The 21,374-nt window shown below is 37.9% G+C and overlaps 4 protein-coding genes across 5 annotated transcripts in view; 2 read left to right on the top strand and 2 right to left on the bottom strand.

Annotated features, from left to right (window-relative positions):
- Positions 1–544, bottom strand: part of LOC136236729 (spermatogenesis-associated protein 24-like) — a 3,902-nt gene extending 3,358 nt beyond the window's left edge. Inside the window, exon 1 of the mRNA XM_066026970.1 lies at positions 378–544. Within this exon, the coding sequence (XP_065883042.1) occupies positions 378–479 (102 nt within the window). The 5' untranslated portion in view covers positions 480–544. The remainder of the gene's footprint in view (positions 1–377) is intronic.
- LOC136236724 (AT-rich interactive domain-containing protein 5B-like) lies at positions 513–3,785 on the top strand. Its single transcript, XM_066026965.1, has 8 exons — positions 513–661; positions 732–980; positions 1,233–1,650; positions 2,240–2,304; positions 2,637–3,195; positions 3,249–3,301; positions 3,352–3,446; positions 3,505–3,785. Exons 1-8 carry the CDS (start codon positions 647–649, stop codon positions 3,545–3,547), a joined length of 1,497 nt encoding a protein of 498 aa, XP_065883037.1. The 5' UTR covers positions 513–646; the 3' UTR covers positions 3,548–3,785.
- LOC136236728 (tetratricopeptide repeat protein 1-like) lies at positions 3,621–17,891 on the bottom strand. The gene is made up of 8 exons (XM_066026968.1): positions 17,606–17,891; positions 8,085–8,145; positions 7,924–8,036; positions 4,736–4,772; positions 4,584–4,673; positions 4,474–4,532; positions 3,899–3,953; positions 3,621–3,844 (listed from the first exon to the last, which is right to left on the bottom strand). The coding sequence occupies exons 1-8, from the start codon at positions 17,843–17,845 to the stop codon at positions 3,729–3,731; spliced, it is 771 nt and encodes a 256-aa protein (XP_065883040.1). The 5' UTR covers positions 17,846–17,891; the 3' UTR covers positions 3,621–3,728.
- The window catches only part of LOC136236723 (nuclear pore complex protein Nup107-like), a 19,700-nt gene continuing 16,189 nt past the window's right edge, over positions 17,864–21,374 (top strand). For both annotated transcript variants that reach the window (XM_066026963.1, XM_066026964.1), the window contains exons 1-10: positions 17,864–17,969; positions 18,028–18,080; positions 18,134–18,219; positions 18,284–18,316; positions 18,381–18,409; positions 18,593–18,691; positions 18,742–18,807; positions 19,917–19,995; positions 20,127–20,215; positions 20,272–20,481. In XM_066026963.1, coding sequence (XP_065883035.1) covers positions 17,958–17,969; positions 18,028–18,080; positions 18,134–18,219; positions 18,284–18,316; positions 18,381–18,409; positions 18,593–18,691; positions 18,742–18,807; positions 19,917–19,995; positions 20,127–20,215; positions 20,272–20,481 — 756 coding nt within the window. In that variant the 5' untranslated portion in view covers positions 17,864–17,957. The remainder of the gene's footprint in view (positions 17,970–18,027; positions 18,081–18,133; positions 18,220–18,283; positions 18,317–18,380; positions 18,410–18,592; positions 18,692–18,741; positions 18,808–19,916; positions 19,996–20,126; positions 20,216–20,271; positions 20,482–21,374) is intronic.

The raw sequence follows: 21,374 nt of genomic DNA on the forward strand, positions 1-21,374 counted from the left end.
TAACATTGTAAAATTTATGCAGTTTGTAGTGCTTCGCACACTGGTGCCTTGACCCATGGCCACTTTTTGGCTGTTACATTCACTAATTTTATTACAATTGGTAAACACGATAATTTATGTGATTAGATCATGAAATAACACTAGTTTGCAAAACCAACAGTAACTACATTATAATAATTATGATGCACAACACTTGAAACAGGAAAATCCTCATATTATAGAACATCATGAAGTAAAACACCTTTGAGTTGTAGAACGCTCACTAACTTATCCCACAAACCTTCAGCCCACGAACCCTGAACTATACACACTATCTTAAGCATGACACTGACACCCACACGATAGCCAAGACCGGCCAGACAATCGAGTGGCTTCACCTGGTATCTTAATCTTGATATAATTTCTGCTTGCAACATCATAAGATCGTTGCACTGCGTGTAGACTAGCCAGCTATTTGAAGGAGAAGTTTCTTGTTCCATTGGGCATTCAAAACCCCATGTTGTTCCAATTATAGCTCACGTTTCCGCGCCATGTTTTGATTGGCTACCATAAAAAAAATCGTCATTAATAAATTGATAATTTTGCGCTGGTGTTATAGCTACGACCAAGTTGCTTTAAATGTTCAATTTTTTGACCAAGAACATACATGACAACAGTACAGGTGAGGTTTTGTAAAATTTTAGCAATATTTATTTTTGAAATGCGATTAAAATTACAAATTTTCTTTGTAGTGGAGCGACCCCGTCAGCATTTCGTCTTACGGACATGTATTCTATCGCCGATTTTGCTGTGGGGATTTGAAAAAGACTCGTGTTTACTTTGCCAATGATTTCGTGTTGTTTACGCCGCCTTTATCTACTACCGTCTATGTTGCGGAAATTCTGAGCGCTTGGAGGACGAAAATCAGAAATTTTGTGAGCCTTAGAATTTACGCCAAGCCGCAGGACACGAACTACGGTCGGCTGCCATCGCATGGGGATGTAAGTTGGCAATTTTATTGTAAATTTAAATGTTTGGAAGGCTTTGTTTGTCAGAAGGAAAAAAAGTTAATTAACGATGTACGCATGACCTTGTTGTAATTTAGGTTTTGCGGGATTCAGCCGCATACCAAACATCTCAATAAGGAAGTGTGCATCCATAGTCAGCAAAAAAACTCGTTTGAACTCGCCTTAATTGTTTGTAATATTGTTTGTCACATTTTGGAGATAAGTACTAATGTCTGTTGTGTATAGGATGAGTTGTTGGTTTTGTCGAAGTTCATTGTTTTAACTTGTGAGCAGTTGTTCAGATATGAATGTGTTGGTGAAGTATGGGATCATGGGTCACAGCTTCACACTAAAACCCATTCCAAGCAGGAGCAGGAACCCAATGGACTTGTTTGTACAGAAAAAATGCTGCCAATTGACACTGAAGACATTACTGTTGGGGTAGAAATTACACAACCCAAATCTCATGTCATCATCTGTGATTTCCAATCTTACTGTCGCTACAAGGCACTCATGAAGAGAGTAGGAGATGATCCAGGTGTTGTGGATCAAGCTATGTTCATGGCATTGGGTGGAGTGCTTGCAAAATGGCCTAATACTTTCTTGGCATTTTGCCGTAAAGCTTTTTATGACAGTCAACTTGAGGTACTTCTGTCATGTGAAGGTATGTCTATGATAATGGCATATTGAAGTATATATATACCTTTTATTAATTCTCTTCACATCAATATTATTAACTATACAATAGATGGTCCTGGAAAGGTTATTCATAACAGCTAGTTATCACTCACCATGTGATGTACTGGGTTATTATCTTACCATCATGTATTTATTTAAGACATTTTCTGTTTTTATAAACCGCTGTGGGAGTGGTGGTCATACACTGTAACAGACATTGTACACTAGATCTCAAATTGGGACAAGTCTATTTGTTTGTGTAGGATATCTTGTGTGTTTCCAGTTGGTGATCTGTGTAAGCAATGATGTGTCCAGCTAGCTATATATGGCTAGTTGGTTATTTGTCACCTGCATACCTGGCTGAAATTATAATTGGCTACACTATCTTTTGTCCATATTTAGTTTTTCCTTATTATTTAGTGCAACTTATGTCTTTGCTGTTATTGGCAGAGCCAGCATTGTTGACTTTCATAAGAAACCTACCACCTGTATACAAGAACAATTACTCCTTAGATTTCATCCATTTCTAATACCTGGTTTCTTATGTAAAATCATCTGTGTTTCCATTGTAACAGGTTTGATGATCAGGGCAAGTGTGATTAAAGGAGTTCCATCAATTGAAAGGAATTGTAGTAATCAAGTATGTGTAATGGTGTGTGTGTGGGCTCTGACATACCTTGTCTGGTTAATAACAATGTTAACTGTAATATGAATGTTTCCAATGGAGAATATGAATTGTTACTTAACTGGCTGTGGTTTTCTTTGAATGTGTAGCCATCTAGGTGATAACCATTATGGTATTGTTATAATTAGCTGTCTGCAATGCAAATCATGATAGCATAGTTGATGGTATACAAATTGACTACTGGACTTGAAATGTTTGATCAACATTTAATGCAACATAGAATGTGTATACTCTTGTTGTGCCCTACCTACATATACAAAGTTCTTCTTTTGTTTTATTGTGTTTAGAGTTCAGTGTTAAAAAGAGGTCCAAGTGAAGAGAGAGATCAAACTTGGCAACCTCCTCTTAAGAAATTGTCTTCTCAAGAAGATACTAGTCCTCCAAACATGGCCAGAACAAGTTCCTGTATTGTAGACCATAATCGTGAGGTCATCATTTCTGATGGTGAAAAGAAGCGTAAAAACAAATCACGAAAACAGCAGCAGCAACATACACCATGTATTGTCACTGTTAATATGCCTTCTTCGACAACCAATGACAATTGCACTAATCACAATCACACTACTACACCATCCATACTTGTTCCGACTTACAATTTTTCGCTTCAAGAAGAAAATATAGATGACAATTTTTTGATGGCAGCTAGTATAGGCATGAAACAGTCCAGTGCAGTACCCACGTCAGATTATTTGGAGTCCTGTATGCTGAAATCTCACTTGATGCAAGAAACTGAGTATTCTAACAAAATGACGGAGACTAGAAGAGAATTTTTCGAGTCACTTTTCACATTTATGATGGGAAGAAACACTCCAATTACAAGAATCCCCTTGCTTGGATTTAAGAAATGTAAGCATTAAGTAAATCTATATGTAATTACGTTATGTATAATTCAATTGTAGTGGATTTGTATGAACTATTTCATTTAACCAATCAACTAGGAGGATACGAGCAGGTATCTTTACAGCAATCATGCACCAATTTAGTGGGGAAAAATCTTTCTAGGTGACTTTGTCAAATAAATGGAAAAGTGTGTTCAATGCTCTCGGAGGCAAAGAGATTACAGCAGCTGCGACTTACACAAGGAAACACTACGAAAAGTGAGTATTAAATTAAGTTAGAATCCCTTCCTTGACTTATAGTTCTGGTACTCCACAGGTATCTGTTGGCATACGAGAAAGAAGTCCATTGTGGAAAGTGATTTGTACATAGTAATTAACAGTTCAAGTTTTAAATCCCGAAGAATTCAAATATTCTATAGTTTTGTATATGAATTGAATTTCCGTTATCTATTTTAAATACATTGCACCCATATTATAATATTATTCAATTTTTTTTTGTTTTATTTTATATGTATACGTGTATGAATTATGTGTTCTGATTTATCTTTTGAAATTAACTGAATAACTTCCAGTATTTGGATCTTGTTGCATTTGAAAGTTGTCCGTTGATATTCCAAATGGTTTAAGAAACATGTTTCCTAAATCCTTTAGTTTTCCTGTGACGAAAGCGTTATTAATACCTTTTGAGATTCTATAATCTCTGCACTCACCTAACATTTCTTCTTTTAACTTCTCTCTTTGTTCTTCAATTTGCTTTGGTAGCCTCTATAATAATTGAAGACATTATATACACTCTGGAACCTAGACACTAGGGCAATGAGGACATTAATAGAGGTGCACTGATAGACATTTAGCCAATATTCCGATAACCGATACAAAATAATGTTATCAAGCCAATCTGATATGATCACATAGACTTTTTTCTTACAATATTCATTCTAAATTCAGTTGAAAGTGATAGAGTGGGGCTTAAATCAACAGTCAACATTGCATAAACAGGCACTGCTAGGATATTACTAGAGCATGAGTGCCCATAAATAGATCTTTATGTGTATCTGTAACTGTTACTTATTTACACATGTTACCAATCTGATACCAATATGCAAAAACTAGGCCAATATAGCCGATAACCAATAGCCGATCTGATTATTGGTACACCTCTAGACATTATCCCATACAGTTAAGATCCCAGAAATATCCCTTAGTACACCAACTTAAGTATATATTGAAAAAGGAAACCTTTGAGTATTTCTTACTGTAGTGGATGAGATACTATTACACATACCATTATTGCTTCGCGTGCTGTTTGGTTAGAGGGATCCATCTCAATCACCTTTTTGTAGTCTATAAGGATGACACCAATTCACACAATAGATGTGGTGAAATGTTAGACACCTGCTAGTGCTTCCTCCAATTTCTCAGTAGCTTCATAACTTTGTGCTCTTCTCAATAATGCCTTCATGTAGTCTGGCTTCATCTTCAAGGCTATTCATGGTAGTTCAGAGATCAAGTGCACATACTTGTCATAACAGCTACCACCATCTTACCTTCACTACAGTCAGAAATTGATTCTTCATGTTTATCCTACAATACACCACAATTACGTGTAAAGGTACTGGTAAAAACTGTATTTCATGTTCACATGAATGTTACTCCATGAATAACAGTTGTATTTTTACATAATAGACACACCTGTATAAAAAGTGATTACTGTTACACTGTACCACCAAGACTCTATTTTGTGCTCTTGGTACCACCTCACTGCACACACAATTTTGAAAACATACACTGCCTTTGGTAAGAATCGAGCTGGTGGCAAAATTTTCTATTTTATGTCAAGTACTACGAGAAGTTCATAACGAGGTACAGTGGAACCCGATAATGTGGTCACTTTGTATAACTATAGCATGTCAGAACGAACATTGCTAATGTACAGGACAGCCTGAGTAATAGTGTAGTTCAGGCAAAAATTCTGTAGTATGTCCAATCACCAAATCGCTGACATCAAATACATTATATCAAAGCAATTTATTGCTAATACAGGAAGTACAAAGACTGTTAGGCTCTCAATATCATATTACTCATCAACAACAGGAAAATGTCACCTGAGAAAACAACACAGATACCTGTATTTGTACTCATTGTGTTAACAGCTACAGGAAACATGGTGGATTGTCAAATCTTGTGACTCATTAATACTGATAAAGTACAGTTTGCAGAATGAAAAAGCTCGACATCAAAGAGCCATAAACTATCAGAAAGATTAATCAGCTAAGCTATGTGATTGAGCACATGGGAAGCTGGGGACAAGATTATACTAATTCCACATCCCAGAAGCATTTAACAACACTTTGACAAAAAATTAGTGCTTAACTTACACCGTACATATGGTCAAAATTCTGAAATAGGTGTTTGTGTGTTTACTGTTTTAAGGCAAGAAATGGTAAATTACCAGTACTTGTGTTTTAACTAAATCTTAGAAAGGCTTGACACAACTCTGTGTTTACCTCATCACATCTGGATCACCATATATTGGGGGGGGGGGGGGGGTAACTTGGCAAATAGCAAGTTAAATTGAATTTGGCAAAATAAACTTGGGCGAATTCAAGCTCAATATTTAGCTATAAACATGGTGCTGTGAGTAATCAGCGGGATAAAATATGTTGGTGAATTTGTAGTAGCAAATGGCCAAATTCGTGAAAAGTTTTCCCTTGCCAAAGTTTCCTTTATGTATTAGTCAGAACGGGTGAACAAGATTTCTACGTTATTTAGAGACCCGAGGACGATGTGGGTAAGGCTACCAACAAACTTAATTACTGAAGCTGCAGCATAGAAACCAACGTCGACCCGTTCTAAGTGTTTTAGAAAATTTCAAAGAGTGAGTGAGAAAGTGGCAAACTGTGCATACTAGCACTGGGATTTATCCTTAGGTTGAGTTGATTGTGTCAGTACCACTGCAATAGCGTGAAATTCATAACACTACGTGACAATACTAGGCCAGGCTAGAACAACACTTGTCTTGTCCAGAAAGTAAGCTATTAAGACACAAACTGTGGGTACTACCATCAAGATTTATCCTTCGAGTTTATTGTGTCAGCGTCTCACTGTACCTAGAAACCTGTTACAAAATAGTTAGTAGCCTGTGGGTTGTTTACTATGCAAAGCCAAAAACAAAATGTCTTTACTGTTAACTTACCGTACTACAGGTATAGATGTTCAGGACATCAATGTCCGGTAATGGATTTAGTAACTTCAGACATCAAAGGAAATATTATGTAAAATTTTCTAAACAACATTAGAAAATTTAAACATAATTTCCTTTGATGTCTAGAGGCTTAATGAGGATACTAAATCTGTGGCAGGGATACTAAATAGATAGCAACCTGGAAGGGTAAATCTCGATGCTAGTACCCACAGTGCCACTTTCTCTCGATCTTTCTTTGCTCAGAGAAATTTTCTAAACTACATAGAACGAGCCAACATTGGTTTCTACGCTATTTAGGGGCCCTCAGACGATGTGGGCTCGCCTACCCACAAGTAATTACCTCAGACTGCGACCTCAGTAATTAATTTGTGGGTAGCACTCGCCCACATTGTCATCGGGTCACTAAATCACGTAGAAACCTTGTCGGCTCACTCTAACTATAAACTAGCTAGAGAACACCTTCTACAGGCCTCTGTTGTCCATTGTCTCTGACCAGTTAGAATTGTCTGCACATTAAGTTATTATTATTGGATATTGTGGTTTGAAGTCTTAGCTTAAAGCAGACATTGTGACTATGCACACATCAGATCAATGGAGATAACACTTTACTACATATACACAGCACAAAACTTTGACAATTGACTTCGTTAACATTTTTTTTTTAAATATTTGTGAGGAGTCAACTTCAGGGGGCTTAACACTGCAATACTTTCCATCCACTTAGCTAAGTTAAGTATAATGTTTTAACTGGTAATACTGGTTTACCACATATTTAAAGTGATCACTTTCTTAATTTGAATTGCTCAGCTTTTGGCTGCTTGGCTACACAATCTACCACATTATATGGCTGTGGAAACTTCAAGCAGCAAAACATCTTTGACACATCAACACTGAAATCCTTGTGAATCCTAAAAAATAACTTGAACCTCAAAAATCATAATTTATGGTATTGGTCATGACAATACAATGTACATTTGTAGCTAGGTGATGGAAGGGATGGCCTACAAAAGAGAGATCAGGCAACTCTCCCAAGAATCTAAAATTCAGCAACCCATGAACTAAAATACTTGTATAGTACTACAGCAATACGTCTGGTTTACATCAATCACTCTAAGAATTAGAGGATTTGTTTTAATCCTCAAAAAGTTGTACAAAATTATATAGTAAACAAAATTAATGTATCAACTTTCTGACTCCCTGCTACTCAAGTTTTCAGTAGCCTTGTTGTAGGCTCCTAGTGGGGTAGTGACCAAAATTTTAATCTTGAGTGGCCAAATGTTAGTTTTAGAAAACACACACTACAAGCCATTGGGTGCGTACATGTTGTAACTACCTCAGCATCACACATCTTGTATTCTGTCATGGATTATAGACCACTTATGCAAGACCGAAACTCATCACTTGACATGTACCACAGAAAGCCTTAATGTATTGGCATTTAAAAACATACACTGATGTACAAATAACATGTATGAATTTCCTGGTCTATTAATACATACACTTATATTTAAAACATGCTCATAGACTAACCATTTTTACATAACAGGCTGCTCTATTGGCATGACACACTGCTCTCTCGTTGTCACAGTCCGAAGGGTAGACTTGAAGAGCCTCAGAATATAATTCTATTGCTTCCTCATATTCTAAGACCAGCAGTAAAACAGTAGCAACATTATACACTTAAGATATACCTCCTGTCTTATATAAATCATTTCCTTTATTCTTTAGTTCTCCAGCTTGTTCCTTTAATTCCTATAGTATGACACGTACAGTAAATTTGTTTAGCAACTGCACGTACACGCATGCACGCACACAAAGCTTTCAGTAGCTGTGCTAAACACAGCTATTGCAGCCCAGCGAACCAGCACTGAGATGCCTAAGCATGTACTGATACCATAGCCACAGAATTGTCATACACACTATTGCAGCAAACACTAGTGCAATCACCATATCTGATGTTAGGATTGCTTAGACCATGGATAATTTATACTTAGATCGAGGTGAATGTCTTGTCATACCCAAAATGCTTCTTTTTCTTGTGTGGGAGTGCCGAGAAGCAGCCCATGCCGCTTACCACAACCACGTGCCCCTGTTTACAGCAGATTGCATTTCCATGTAAAAATTGTGTGACACATGTGCACACAAGATAAAAATGTTTTGTTTCACAGAACAAGTTGCTCACATCTGGGACTATGATTTCCAGTCTGTAAAAGTAGCTCTGTAAAGGATTGTATTTGAAACCGTGTGTATTAAAGCAGCACATACGTGATGCAATTTTTAAACAGAAATGCAATAGGTGTAATTTACAAATTTCTATTCGTAAACGGAGTGTGTACAGAGGTTTTGAGGTTGCTTGAAATATGACTACGTACATTGCTCATGTGCAGTAACTAGCTAATGAAATTGAGGTTTTGAGGTTGCTTGATATAGTACAAGTGGCATGATCGTATTACGCATGTGCAACAGATATAGCCAATCAAATTTACCCTTCGTGAAATTCAAATACGCTGCTTACTAAATTTCATTGGCTGGTTGCTGCACATGTGCAACATAGTTGTGTATCAAGCAAGCTCAAAACCTCTGTAAGCAGCACAATTAAATTTCACAGAGTGGCTATATCTGTTGCACATGCGTAGTATGATTGTGCCAATAGTACAGAGAATTTACAATATGTCCACAATTAGTGCAAACCTATGTCCACCGGTATACCAGTTGTTGTACAGTAAGAGCCAATAAAATTCTATTACCACTGGTGCCTCATACTGAGTCATACACTACTGGGCGTGTGTCTGCTTTATGATCACGTGATGTAAGAATCACGTCGAGAAGATCAAGTACAGGTATTATAGCTTGCATCACATGTGTGCACTTTCGAGACAGCAGGCAACATACCTACATCACATTCACATGTGACTTGGCTTCTTAATACTTTTGTAGAAAGTTGTAAGATGGAAAGTACCTTTCATTGTGTGAGATCTTTGCTCATTACCGAATAGAAGAACAAGATAGAGAACAATTCACACGTTGCAAGTCACGATGGACAGGCAGGTGTTGTTGTAGACAAGAGCAGTGTTGCAAACCTCTCACATGAGGGAGATAATTGTCAGCTCCCAGTTCGTTGATGGTAATAACACCTACAGGTGTCAACGTTTACAAGAAAGAAAATATACACTCTAACAAAACATTAAGCCGGCTTGCACGTGTGTAAAAAATTAGCAATGTGACATGCCAGAATTTTGAAAGAGCTACTAATTACAACCTACATGTATGTTTCATTGTACAACAAGTTTAAGGTGCGTATGTGTTGTACGTATACAATCATCAATGTGTCTAGGGTCCCACAAATGTGTCTACATTTATGGGGTCCCACTGTAGTACACTGCCATGTAGGGGCGGGCGGTATTGATCAACATCACACAACGATATTTTAATCATAAATATTGTGGTGTTACTAAACACCCACTAAATAAGCTTCCCTTGCATCAATAACCTCATTGTAGATTATGCAGTGCTTACTCTTCAAGTGGGAAAGCAAATTGGAGACGTTAGCCAACAAACTTTTTGACAGAGGTGACAAATAGCACTCCCATATTTGACTGGTCTCGTAGTCCCATGCTATGCTCTTTGCTGCTCCACTCTTGCTAATGATTTCTGCCATAATATTTGAAAACCAGTAATTTCCGTATAAAATATTGCACAACAACTAAATATCGGTACACCCCCACTGTCACGTAATTTAATTCAGTCTTACATGGCTATAATAATTGCACAATATGTTATTTATCTGTATCTGATGCACATCGTGAAGTCTTAACTGGAGCATGGAAGAGGTATTTATTGTATTAACTTTATGCTTATATACAGGGATCTTTCTAGAAAATAAATGCAGGGGGGCAATCTGAGTTTTTCAGAAATTGAGGGGGGGCAGAGCTTAAATTAGGCTAAATTTGTTTTATTGTAGCTAGCTAGCCATCGACTAAATTTTATGATTTCAAATCAATTTATCATTGTTTCATCATTGGGCTGGTTGAGGCAGAGTTCGGGGGGGGGGCAAAATGCCCCCTTTGCCCCCCCCCCCCCCTAGAAAAATCCCTGCTTATATATGTCTGATACATGTATACAGTGCATCCTCACTAATCCTAACAACTCTGTTCCCAAGTTGAGAAAAGTCTGTTCAGATTAGTGAACCATTGATTATATACAGAGCCTAGCCAACTACTCTAATAGAACATACACTTTTGACAAAATACCCTAATAGAACAGTCACTTCTACAGTTCGGATTAGCAAGCATTTGGATTACTGAGGATCCACTGCATATGTATAGTCATGGATGAATCTTCTAAGTATACTGACACAAAGTACGCAAGTGTTAGGACATATGGTACACAGTGTTACACTGAGACTCTTGTAGGTAGGGATTTGACAGTGACTACTATATAGTACTATCACACATGTGAGTAATACAATGCTCCATTGTTAGCGAGCTACTAACATAGCTGGTACAACCACTTGTATGTCACTAATTTATGATACTAAACAAAATGTCTAGTTCTTAAGACAACTTTGTAAACCCAAGACATGAGCTAATTGGTAATTCTATTGCACAATTAGGATTATATGGTTTTTACGTTCCAAGATACCATATAACAACTGTGTGAAGAACTGACTGATTATATCTACAGTAAATCCACAAGGTAGACATTTCAGCACAAGTAGGATTGTATAGCATGCATACTTTGTTCTTTTGTCAACTTATGACATGTCCAACCTCACAGGTACAACAGCATAGCACCAATTTATCAGTAAATGAAATTATAGGATGTGAACACTTTGCCAAATTAAAATCTTGCCAACTTTAAATTTTTAAGCAAATCGCCAAAGAGAAGTTTCGCCAATATTTGTTGCAGGGGCGTAGCCAGGATTTTCTGAAGGGGGTTCCAATAGTAGTACTGAGTTACTAGAAGCACGCAGGGGTCTGCTGAGAGACTTTCCATTTAATGAATCAAAACTCAGTACAATTTATGCAAAAAAAAGTATGTTAATTATAATGCATATAAGTGCCCCTGGGATGAAGCTAGTACCAGATAAATGAAGCTACCTAGTGCATGGAAACAGACAGCATAATACTGTACATATAGTAATCTGTATAAGTGATAGTTATCTCAATGGTATATGGTATATAAGAAATGGCTGTGATGGTAGGTTAATGGTTAAATTTTAATAACGACATTTCAGGTGAATTTGGTGCCAAGACCAAGCGGCACAAAATTCACCTGAATTGTCGTTATTAAAATTTAACCATTAACCTACCATCGCAGCCATTTCTTGGCCGCCACCTTGGATTTCACATCTTTTTTCACCATGGCCTTTTTTGGGGGCCGCACCTTTTTTTACAGCTTGGCTGTTTTTGATTAGATATCACTTCTTTTTGTATTTGTATACTGCAAAGCCGGCCTATGGCTGGCTTTGGGGCTTTTTTAACCCATGTGTTTTTTTCTTTATCACAGGAAGAAGAAAAGAACTTAAAGAAGATTAAATTTTGTAATACTTCAATTATTTTTGATTTTATTAGTAATTATACAAATTATATACATATATTTATTACATGCCCATTATTCCCCACAGGATATTTTTTTTGCAGCTGATCTCTCTACTGAGTGACTTGAAATGTAGCTGAACTATATACAGGATGGTTTCTTTTAGCTGAACTCTCTACAAGGTGACCTCTTCTAGCTGGTCTCTCTACAGGGTGATTTGTTTGCAGCTAAACTCTCTACATGGTGGTTTCTTTGTAGCTGAATTCTCTACATGATGGTTTCTTTGTAGCTGAACTCTCTATAAGGTGACTTCGTCTAGCTGAACTCTCTACAGACTGATTTTTTTGTAGCTGAACTCTCTACAGGGTGATTTGTTTGCAGCTGAACTCTCTACATGATGGTTTCTTTGTAGCTGAACTCTCTACAAGGTGACTTCGTCCAGCTGATCTCTCTAGGGGTGATTTGCTTCTAGCTGAACTATCTACAGGTGATTTGTTTGCAGCTAAACTCTATACATGGTGGTTTCTTTGTAGCTGAACTTCCTACATGATGGTTTCTTTGTAGCTGAACTCTCTACAAGGTAACTTCTTCTCTACAGGGTGATTTGTTGTAGTTGAATTCTCTACAAGGTGGTTTGTTTGAGGCTGAACTCTCTACATGGCGGTTTCTTTGTAGCTGAACTCTCTACAGAGTGATTTGTTTGCAGATGAACTCTCTACATGATGGTTTCTTTGTAACTGAACACTCTACAAGGTGACTTCTTCTAACTGATCTTTCTACAGGGTGAATTGTTTGTAGCTGAACTATCTACAAGGTAACTTCTTCTAGCTGATCTCTCTACAGGGTGATTTGTTTGTAACTGAACTCTCTACATGATGGTTTCTTTGTAGCTGAACTCTCTACAAGGTGGCTTCTTCTAGCTGATCCCTCTACAGGGGGATTTATTTGTAGCTGAACTCTCTACAAGTGATTTATTTGCAGCTGAACTCTTTATGTGGTGGTTTCTTTGTAGCCGAACTCTGTACATGATGGTTTCTTTGTAGCTGAACTCTCTACAAGGTGACTTCTTCTAGCTGATCTCTCTACAGGGTGATTTGTTTCTAGCTGAACTCTCTACAGGTGATTTTTTGCAGCTAAACACTCTACATGGTGGTTTCTTTGTAGCCGAACTCTGTACATGATGGTTTCTTTGTAGCTGAACTCTTTACAAGGTGACTTCTTCTAACTGATCTTTCTACTGGGTGATCTGTTTGCAGATGAACTCTCTACATGGTGGTTTCTTTGTTGCTGAACTCTCTACAAGGTGAATTCTTCTACCTGATCTCTCTACAGGGTAATTTGTTTGTAACTGAACTCTGTACAAGGTGCGTTTTTGTGGGTGATCTCACTGCAGGTTGGTTTGTTTGTAGCTGAACTCACTAAAGGGTGATTTGCTTGTAGCTGAACTCCTTGCATTGTGTCTAGTTTCTAGCTGATCTCTCTACAGGGTGATTTGTTTGTAGCTGATCTCTCTACAAGTTGATTTGTGTGTAGCTGATCTTTCTACAGGTAGATTTGTTTGTAGCCGATCTCTCTACAGGGTAATGTTGTTTGTAGCTGAACTCTGTACAAGGTGCTTTTTTGTAGGTGATCTCACTGCAGGTTGATTTCTTTGTAGCTGAACTCACTAAACGGTGATTTGCTTGTAGCTGAACTCCCTACATTGTGTCTAGTTTCTAGCTGATCTCTCTACAGGGTAATTTGTTTGTAGCTTAACTCTCTATAAGGTGATTTGTTTGTAGCTGAACTCTCTACATGGTGGTTTCTTTGTTGCTGAACTCTCTACAGGGTGTTTTGCTTGTAGCTGAACTCTCTGCAGGGTGATTTGTGTGTAACTGGTCTCTCTACAAGCTGATTTGTTTGTAGCTGATCTCTCTATAAGTTGATTTGTTTGTTGCTGATCACTCTAAAAGTTGATTTGTTTGTAGCTGAACTCTCTGCAAAGTGTTTTGTTTGTAGCTGACCTCGCTTCAGGGTGATTTGTTTCTCTCTACAGGGTGATTTGTTGTAGCTGACCTCTCTTCAGGGTGATTTGTTTCTAGCTGATTGCTCTACAGGTTGATTTGTTTGTAGCCGATCTCTCTACAGGGTAATTTGCTTGTAACTGAACTCCTTACATTGTGTCTAGTTTCTAGCTGATCTCTCTACAGGGTGATTTGTTTGTAGCTGATCTCTCTACAAGTTGATTTGTGTGTAGCTGATCTCTCTGCAGGGTGATTTGTTTGTAGCCGATCTCTCTACAGGGTAATTTGTTTGTAGCTGAACTGTCTATAAGGTGATTTGTTTGTAGCTGATCTCTCTGCAGGTTGATTTGTTTTAGCTGAGCTCTCTACAGGGTGATTGCTTGTAGCTGAACTCCTTACATTGTGTCTAGTTTCTAGTTGATGTCTCTACAGGGTGATTTTTGTAGCTGAACTCTCTACAGGGTGATTTGTTTCTAGCTTATCTCTCTACAGGTAGATTTGTGTTGATTTGTTCATTGCTGATCACTCTAAAGGTTGATTTGTTGTAGCTGAACACTCTGCAAAGTGTTTTATTTGTAGCTGATCTCTCTACAGGGTAATTTGTTTGTAGCTGAACTCTCTCCACAGTGACTTGTGTGTAGCTGAATTCTGTGTAGCTGAATTCTCTAGAGAGTGACTTAATTGTAGCTGAATTCTCTACAGGGTGCATGATTTGTTTATAGCTGAACTTTCTTCAGTGTGACTTGTAATGTTCTGAATCTCTATAGTGATATATTTGCTTAACTCTTCACATGGTGACTTGCTTCTTGCTGAACTGTCTATAAGACTAAGTGTTTGCAGCTGAACTCCCTACAGAATAACTTGTGATGTAATAAAATTCTATAATGGAGTAAATAAATTAGCTGAATGCTCTATTAGGGTGACTGTTCTATTAGAGTATCTCGATCTCGCATTTGCTACACGGAGTTGGCTTTAGAATCATAACTCAGTGGTTTGTAATCTGATTCTTCTGTACTACTGCAAGGACTTTCTATGAAGATTATTCCAGCTATACACCGATTTTCAGCTCATTGCTCTAAGCGGTTTGCCTAGTAGGCGTGAAAACTAATACTTTTTTATTCATAAAAGTCGATCGCGTCATTGTGACACAGGTTGGGTTTTGTGTCATATCTCTATGGTCTTTATCTCGATTCCTTTCAAACCACCAAAAGGCACTCCTACGATGGTTACTCCATCTACATAGCAATTTTCAACTCATTCCATGAAGCGGTTTACCCTGTAGGCGTGACAACAAATCGATCTTGTTTTACGCGAATAATTGGTCATAACTCCTGAACCATTCATCGGATTTGTACCAAATTTGATACTAGGATTTGCCTTTGGACTCCCTTTCTGTGTGCCAAATTTCATGGCGATCGGAGTACGCGTTTGCTTGTTATAGCAATTTTTGCAAGTGTGCGAAAAGACAAAGAAAAAAAAAACGAAGAAAAAAAAAACGAAACTTTGGCAGTTCATATCTCGGAAATGGCTGGAGCGATTTCCTTCAAATTTGGAATGTAGCCTCCCCTGGCTGGCGGGCAACTGTGTAACAAATTTGGTTCTAATCGGATAAGTGATCACTGAGATACAAAGGTGTGAAAATGACGTTTTCGTTCTTCCTGTCAATATACTCACGAGTGTGGCGCGCCGGCTTCTTGGGCCGCACGACACACTACCGTGTGTCTTGATATAAGAACCATGAATACACTGATACAAATGCTATAACTACAAATATGCATAGCATAGATTCATTTTGCATAATACAAGTGATAAATTACTGGAGTTTCATATCTTTAAACACTGCACCAAAGGTATAGCAGTATAAGATCATGCTCAGTTTTGAATTTAATGTCAGAATGTCTTCACCAATGAAGTTCCTTATTTACATGCATGTTCTATTAGAGTATACGTGACTGCTCTATTAGAGTATATCAATTTTTCACAAGTTTTGAAGAGGGCTCATGTTACCTCTATAAATCCTTTCCTGAGAGATGAATGCAAGCTTTATCAATTGTTGTGCTGTGTCGTACACTATATTGCTCACTCATTTTGTCCTGCCACACTAAATGGTGTATTAGCTATAGAGTCCTGCTGTAAACTCAGACGTCTAAATTTTACAAGGGGAGTTCTGAACCCCTTGGAACCCCCCTCCCTACGCCGGTGTGTTGTTATACGGTACAAACATCTCCATGGACATGAAGAGTCCATGCTCAAATTTAATAGAAGGTTAAAGAGAAAATAATGGATGGGCAATAATTGAAATACCACATTGATTATCTAAGTCGATGAAATTTGTGCTGTGCCTGAGCCTGTGCTATGAGCTCGTGCATATTAAATTTTATCACTGAGTTAATAACTACAAGCATACAAAAACATACGGTACAACTCATAGCTACTTTCTCAAGCTCACTCAAATGTCTCCATATTAATCAAAATACATTTGCTAAAATTCAAGTGTCAGTATATTTTTACATGTATGCACTGCAAGTGCAACTTTGCATCTTATTTGTACCAAGGGGTAGTAGTGGCCTGTGGTAGTACTTGTGACCAGGATTAAAATATTTGATCATAAAACATTCACAATGAATGAGCTAAAAGATTCCTTGAAATTTAAGCAGAAAGCTATATAAAAGTTCTTGAAGCTCAAAACGCTTCTTGATTGTCAGCCTACTTTATTCCATGGACTGGACTCATGGATTGGACTTGTGGACTGGACTCATGGATTGGACTCATGAAACAAGACTATTAACAATAAATTAAACCAGGTATTATCTAGTTCTTGCAATATGATGGAGACATTATTATGGAGCTAACGCTGCTCTATAATACTGCTTTACCCGGGATATAAATCACAAAGGTAGCTTGTGCACTAATATATATATGAAACACTATACCATTGTGTATACATTCAGTAGTGACATAGTCTGTTATTGTAGAGTTTTAGCTCCTTGTCATTGCTCAAGTGCTACATAATGTCTGTTTTATAGTTAAGTCCAGTCCGTGAGTCCAGTCCATGGAATAAAGTAGGCCTTGATAGTTAGCAGTACTTGATCTCATGATGTAGTTTAAATTAGACTTCTGATTGCTTGATTGCATTTGATCCCTGGATCAAGTGCTGCAACTTAACTTTTGAAAGTGACCATCCTTTATGTACCATAATACTTTACAAGATAATATTAAAGCATTTTGTGTGGAGAGATCAAAGGAAAAAAGGGTACAAAGGAAAAGAAAAATATAGCACAGTTGGTCATGTGCATAACATTTTAAAATCACCAACTAACTGTTTGTTTTATGTTCAAACTGTAAAGACATGCACTTTCCAATTGTCTAATAGCTGAAAACCAAAGTGGTTCAAGTTAACAAAATGAATGCTCCAAACAAGATGATCAAAAAGCACTTTAAATCTGTTAACGCACTGTGCAATTTGGAAAAAACATAGCACTCTGGAAATTAAATATGGACAAAAAATCAATAAATTACAGATCTAAATATGTACATTTAGGGGCACTTATGAACATTTGATCAATTAAAATTTGACAAATTTAACAGATTTGTCAACTTTTCCTGTAGTACAGGGTACCTGGGTCAGTGATATTGACACAACCTCTACACATGCCCACACACACACAAACCTTTCTCTGTTCTTCACTCAATTCTACCAATCCACCATTCTTTACTGACTCAGCATCACTGACATACTTGTTATCAACTACCTTCACCACTTCTGGCTGTTCTACATTACTGGCACTAGCGCTTACATCAGAATGAGACTGAGGTTCTTGGGACTCCTGTAACTCACATTGCCCTCCCCCACTACTCGTATTAGTAGCCTCGTCAGCTGACGCGTAGTCTTCGTCTGATTCTGATGACATTCTTCACGTGAGCGTCACAGTGAGCATTAGATAGAATTTATAAAATAATTACTTTACGCGCGCTGCAAGTCTTCTGCATGAAGAGTGTTTGAAATCATAGATCTGTGTTGAAATGGATGAAGAGGTACGTTTACTAGTAAATTTGATGTGAGTGCAAAGCACCTATAATTTTTGGCTTTCAGGATTCCACAGATTTTTCTTTCTTAAGACGAATGGGCGCACAAGGTCGATTCAGGTGCAGAAGCACGTTGTGTATTTGAATAATTTACACTGCCTTCCACGTTACAGCAGCGGGCGACCCTTATCTCCTCTTGTTACTACTACCAAACAGGCGGGAAGACCAACCCTCTCCCAGAAAGATGTCATTAAGCAATGTAAGCTGTTCTTAGATGTTGCAAGCTTGTAGTTGCAATATATATGTTTGTATTTTTTGTGTAGCTCTGGCAGACCTAGATAAAGTAACTACTCAAGGTACAGTATGTGTTGTATCCATTGAACAGCTGTAGAGTTTACATGTACGCGTTTATTCTTGTAGCCACTCCACTGCTAGAGTCGCATGCCAAGGTGTGTATTCATCTGTTTGTGTATGTGCAGTACTATATATCCTGAATCAGCAAAGAATTGCCTGACCTCACTTGAAGTGTGGTATGCTATATGCCATTATACAAAGTGTTGTGTGAATATATTGAGAACATTATACTGTGATACTTGTCTTTCATTGATGTGTGGATATTTTACACTGTGTAGCCCATGATGGATACATCACAGTTTGACGAGACACCACGAGCTGGTGACTTGTCCATGTCATTTACCTGCATACCACCTGAACTACCTACAGTGAACTGGGTTAGTTAGAATTGTGGTAAATATTGTCACAACTTAGTTCTTTGCCACAGACCCCAACTTTTATGGACCTCACTAGCATGGCCAGAGATCAGAGCTTCACGTCCACACCTATTCTAGTAAGCGTGTATTAAATGTGTAGCTTGTTTGCTGGGGGCTGGTCAGTAATAAGACAGATGCTGTCGTGAGCTACCAACAACAAGTATCACTGTCATATGTTAGGACATAGATAATAGACACCCCTACCTAGATTGGAAGCACACGTATAGTGCCCATACAAAACTATGTGACTATCCATGTTTCACGTCTGAAGTTTTGAAACACTTTTTTATTTGAAGATTCTGTTTTACTGGATACAGCTCGGTTGCTTCAACTAGTAAGTTTAGTAGATTGTTTCTTGGGTGGTGAATGGCCTACTACTGGTATAGGCACTTTCCGTATAAAAAGTATTTACACATGTTTGTGAAAATGGCGGGGTGAACAAGTGTAGTTTAAGGCTGGTGCTTATTGGTTACTAACTCTACGTGTACTGGTATGTGTTTCATGGTATATTCACTCCAGTGTAGTCAAGTTCACAATTACCACCTCTCATATCAACCTTTTGCACTTGTCAAACTACTAGCTAATACACATCAGTACACCCACTATGAATAGGCCAAACCTTGTATTATTCCATAGTGGTACGTTTACTACTCATCAGTAAGCAAAACATGTGTTTATAAAATCTACTCCCGGTACTGTGTACAGTATAAGGGGTGCGAAGCGTGGATAGATTAGGTGGCACTCAGAAGTTTCCAATCCAGTATGGGGTGTCTATTATCTATGGTTAAGATAAAGTTGGAAACAAATATTGAAAACTAGGTCAGGCACATTAATAATTTTTGATAGGTTAGTCGCAAATTTTGATACTTCATGAACTGTTGACCTAATGACTAACCTAGAGAACATGTCCCATTCTGCACTTAACCATTGAGAGTGACTGTAGCCTTCATCCTCTGCCCTCAAGCATGGCTGACTAGCAACAGTTGTTAAGCATTTTGTGATGCATATTTCGTATGCAGCCTCCTTTTTTGGATTCAGCACCTACTTATAAGTACTTGTTATTATGCCTACCGTCTGCCTACTTCTGTTAGGTTGCCATGGGTTGATATGTACCATCATAGTGTATATAGATGGTGATATATTACTTTAGCCATTTGTTGCACGACTGTTTGCATTGCTACCATAGGATGATGGAAGGACACTTCAAGCAATCGAATTTCGTGGGCTACAACAGTCAACTGATCATGCAGCATTTAATGAGACATGTAATATGTGTGTGTAGTGTGCGTGTGTGTGTGTGTGTGTGTGTGTGTGTGTGTGTGTGTGTGTGTGTGTGTGTGTGTGTGTGTGTTTAGTGTAGTGTAGTGTAGCACATATATTCTGTGATATCCTACAGTGACTAACTTGTTTAAAGTGTTCCATCACTGCTATACCAGTAAACCAAACAATGAAGACATCCTTGATCTAGTAAAGTCATATGAAATGGTAAGCAGAACAAACAAAATGTCCCATTAAGAGATTGACACATACTATACACACAGGCTTGTGATGCTCACATCAAGTGGCTGGTTTCTGCATTCAAGCAGAAGGATCGTTATAGTCAGGAAAAGTTGATGAGCATGCAGGAAGAGCTCACCCTAGAGTGTGGCACATGGCAGCTCATCTATGTATTATTCAGCGATCGACTCATTGTATACAATGATGATCAGAATGATGCTACAATGGATACTATGGCCATGGATATCGAGCCAGTAGGTGTATAGGAATAATATAACTGTCTTCTGACATATTGTCATATGCGGGCACTTGAAAATATGAACACTCTCATCATTGAGGCATGTAGCTAAGATCTTCGCGTCATGTATATAACTTCTGTATTTGACATTCAGTATCAAGACTCACTCCTCTCATGGTGAGATAGTATTCAGTATGTTAATGAGGTCAAGTTTAACGGCTTGATAAAGAGACCTGTATTTGATATAATTTACTTATTCACTCTAATAGAACACACAGCAGTCTTGTGTTGATGAAGGTGGCTGTTCTATTAGAGTGTTTTGCCATTAGGTGTGTACCTTGTGTCTGTGTATCACATTATATGGCCATAGTTACTTCTCTGAACACTTGTATGTTTCTACAGGAGCACATCGAATCCTACGGATAAGGGAGCATGTAACTCCGTAAACAGCAAAATTCAACCATGGCTACCATGTACTATAATGATTAACTGTTAAAATTTCCTAATTAGGATATTAGGCGCATACTCGAGTACATCATGTTTTCACTGCAACAATGGAAATGTTCAATGGCACGAAGGAGGAATAGTAGCACAGGCTTAATAGGACAGTCTTTCTACAGTCGATAATCATGCAATATTACTCCACTTGACTATTCCAAGCTTTACCTTCAACTTGACGCGATCTTTCTATTGAAGCAGCTTTGTACCTTCACACAAGACAATGGATTAGCAGCCCATTCAGTGTATCTCTGTTGCACGTGAGAATTGTTGTAACCAATTATATACATAATAACACTGGATGTCATGTTTGAATTTTGCCCGTAGTATTGATAGTGTATGGAGTTACATGCTCCCTTGTCCATAGGATTCAATGAGCTCCTGGTTTCTATGATAGAATTTATTTATAGT

This window comes from Dysidea avara, chromosome 10, assembly GCF_963678975.1.
Source record: "Dysidea avara chromosome 10, odDysAvar1.4, whole genome shotgun sequence".
NCBI lineage: Eukaryota > Metazoa > Porifera > Demospongiae > Dictyoceratida > Dysideidae > Dysidea > Dysidea avara.

Coding starts and splice junctions, on each gene's coding strand:
- LOC136236728 (XM_066026968.1), bottom strand. CDS start 17,845: ATGTCATCAGAATCAGACGAAGACTACGCGTCAGCTGACGAGGCTACT. Junction 8,037..8,084: donor TGATTTATATAAGACAGGAG/GTATATCTTAAG, acceptor TGCTGGTCTTAG/AATATGAGGAAGCAATAGAA. Junction 3,845..3,898: donor GTTAAAAGAAGAAATGTTAG/GTGAGTGCAGAG, acceptor CTTTCGTCACAG/GAAAACTAAAGGATTTAGGA.
- LOC136236724 (XM_066026965.1), top strand. Junction 1,651..2,239: donor GGTACTTCTGTCATGTGAAG/GTATGTCTATGA, acceptor CCATTGTAACAG/GTTTGATGATCAGGGCAAGT. Junction 3,196..3,248: donor CTTGCTTGGATTTAAGAAAT/GTAAGCATTAAG, acceptor ATTCAATTGTAG/TGGATTTGTATGAACTATTT.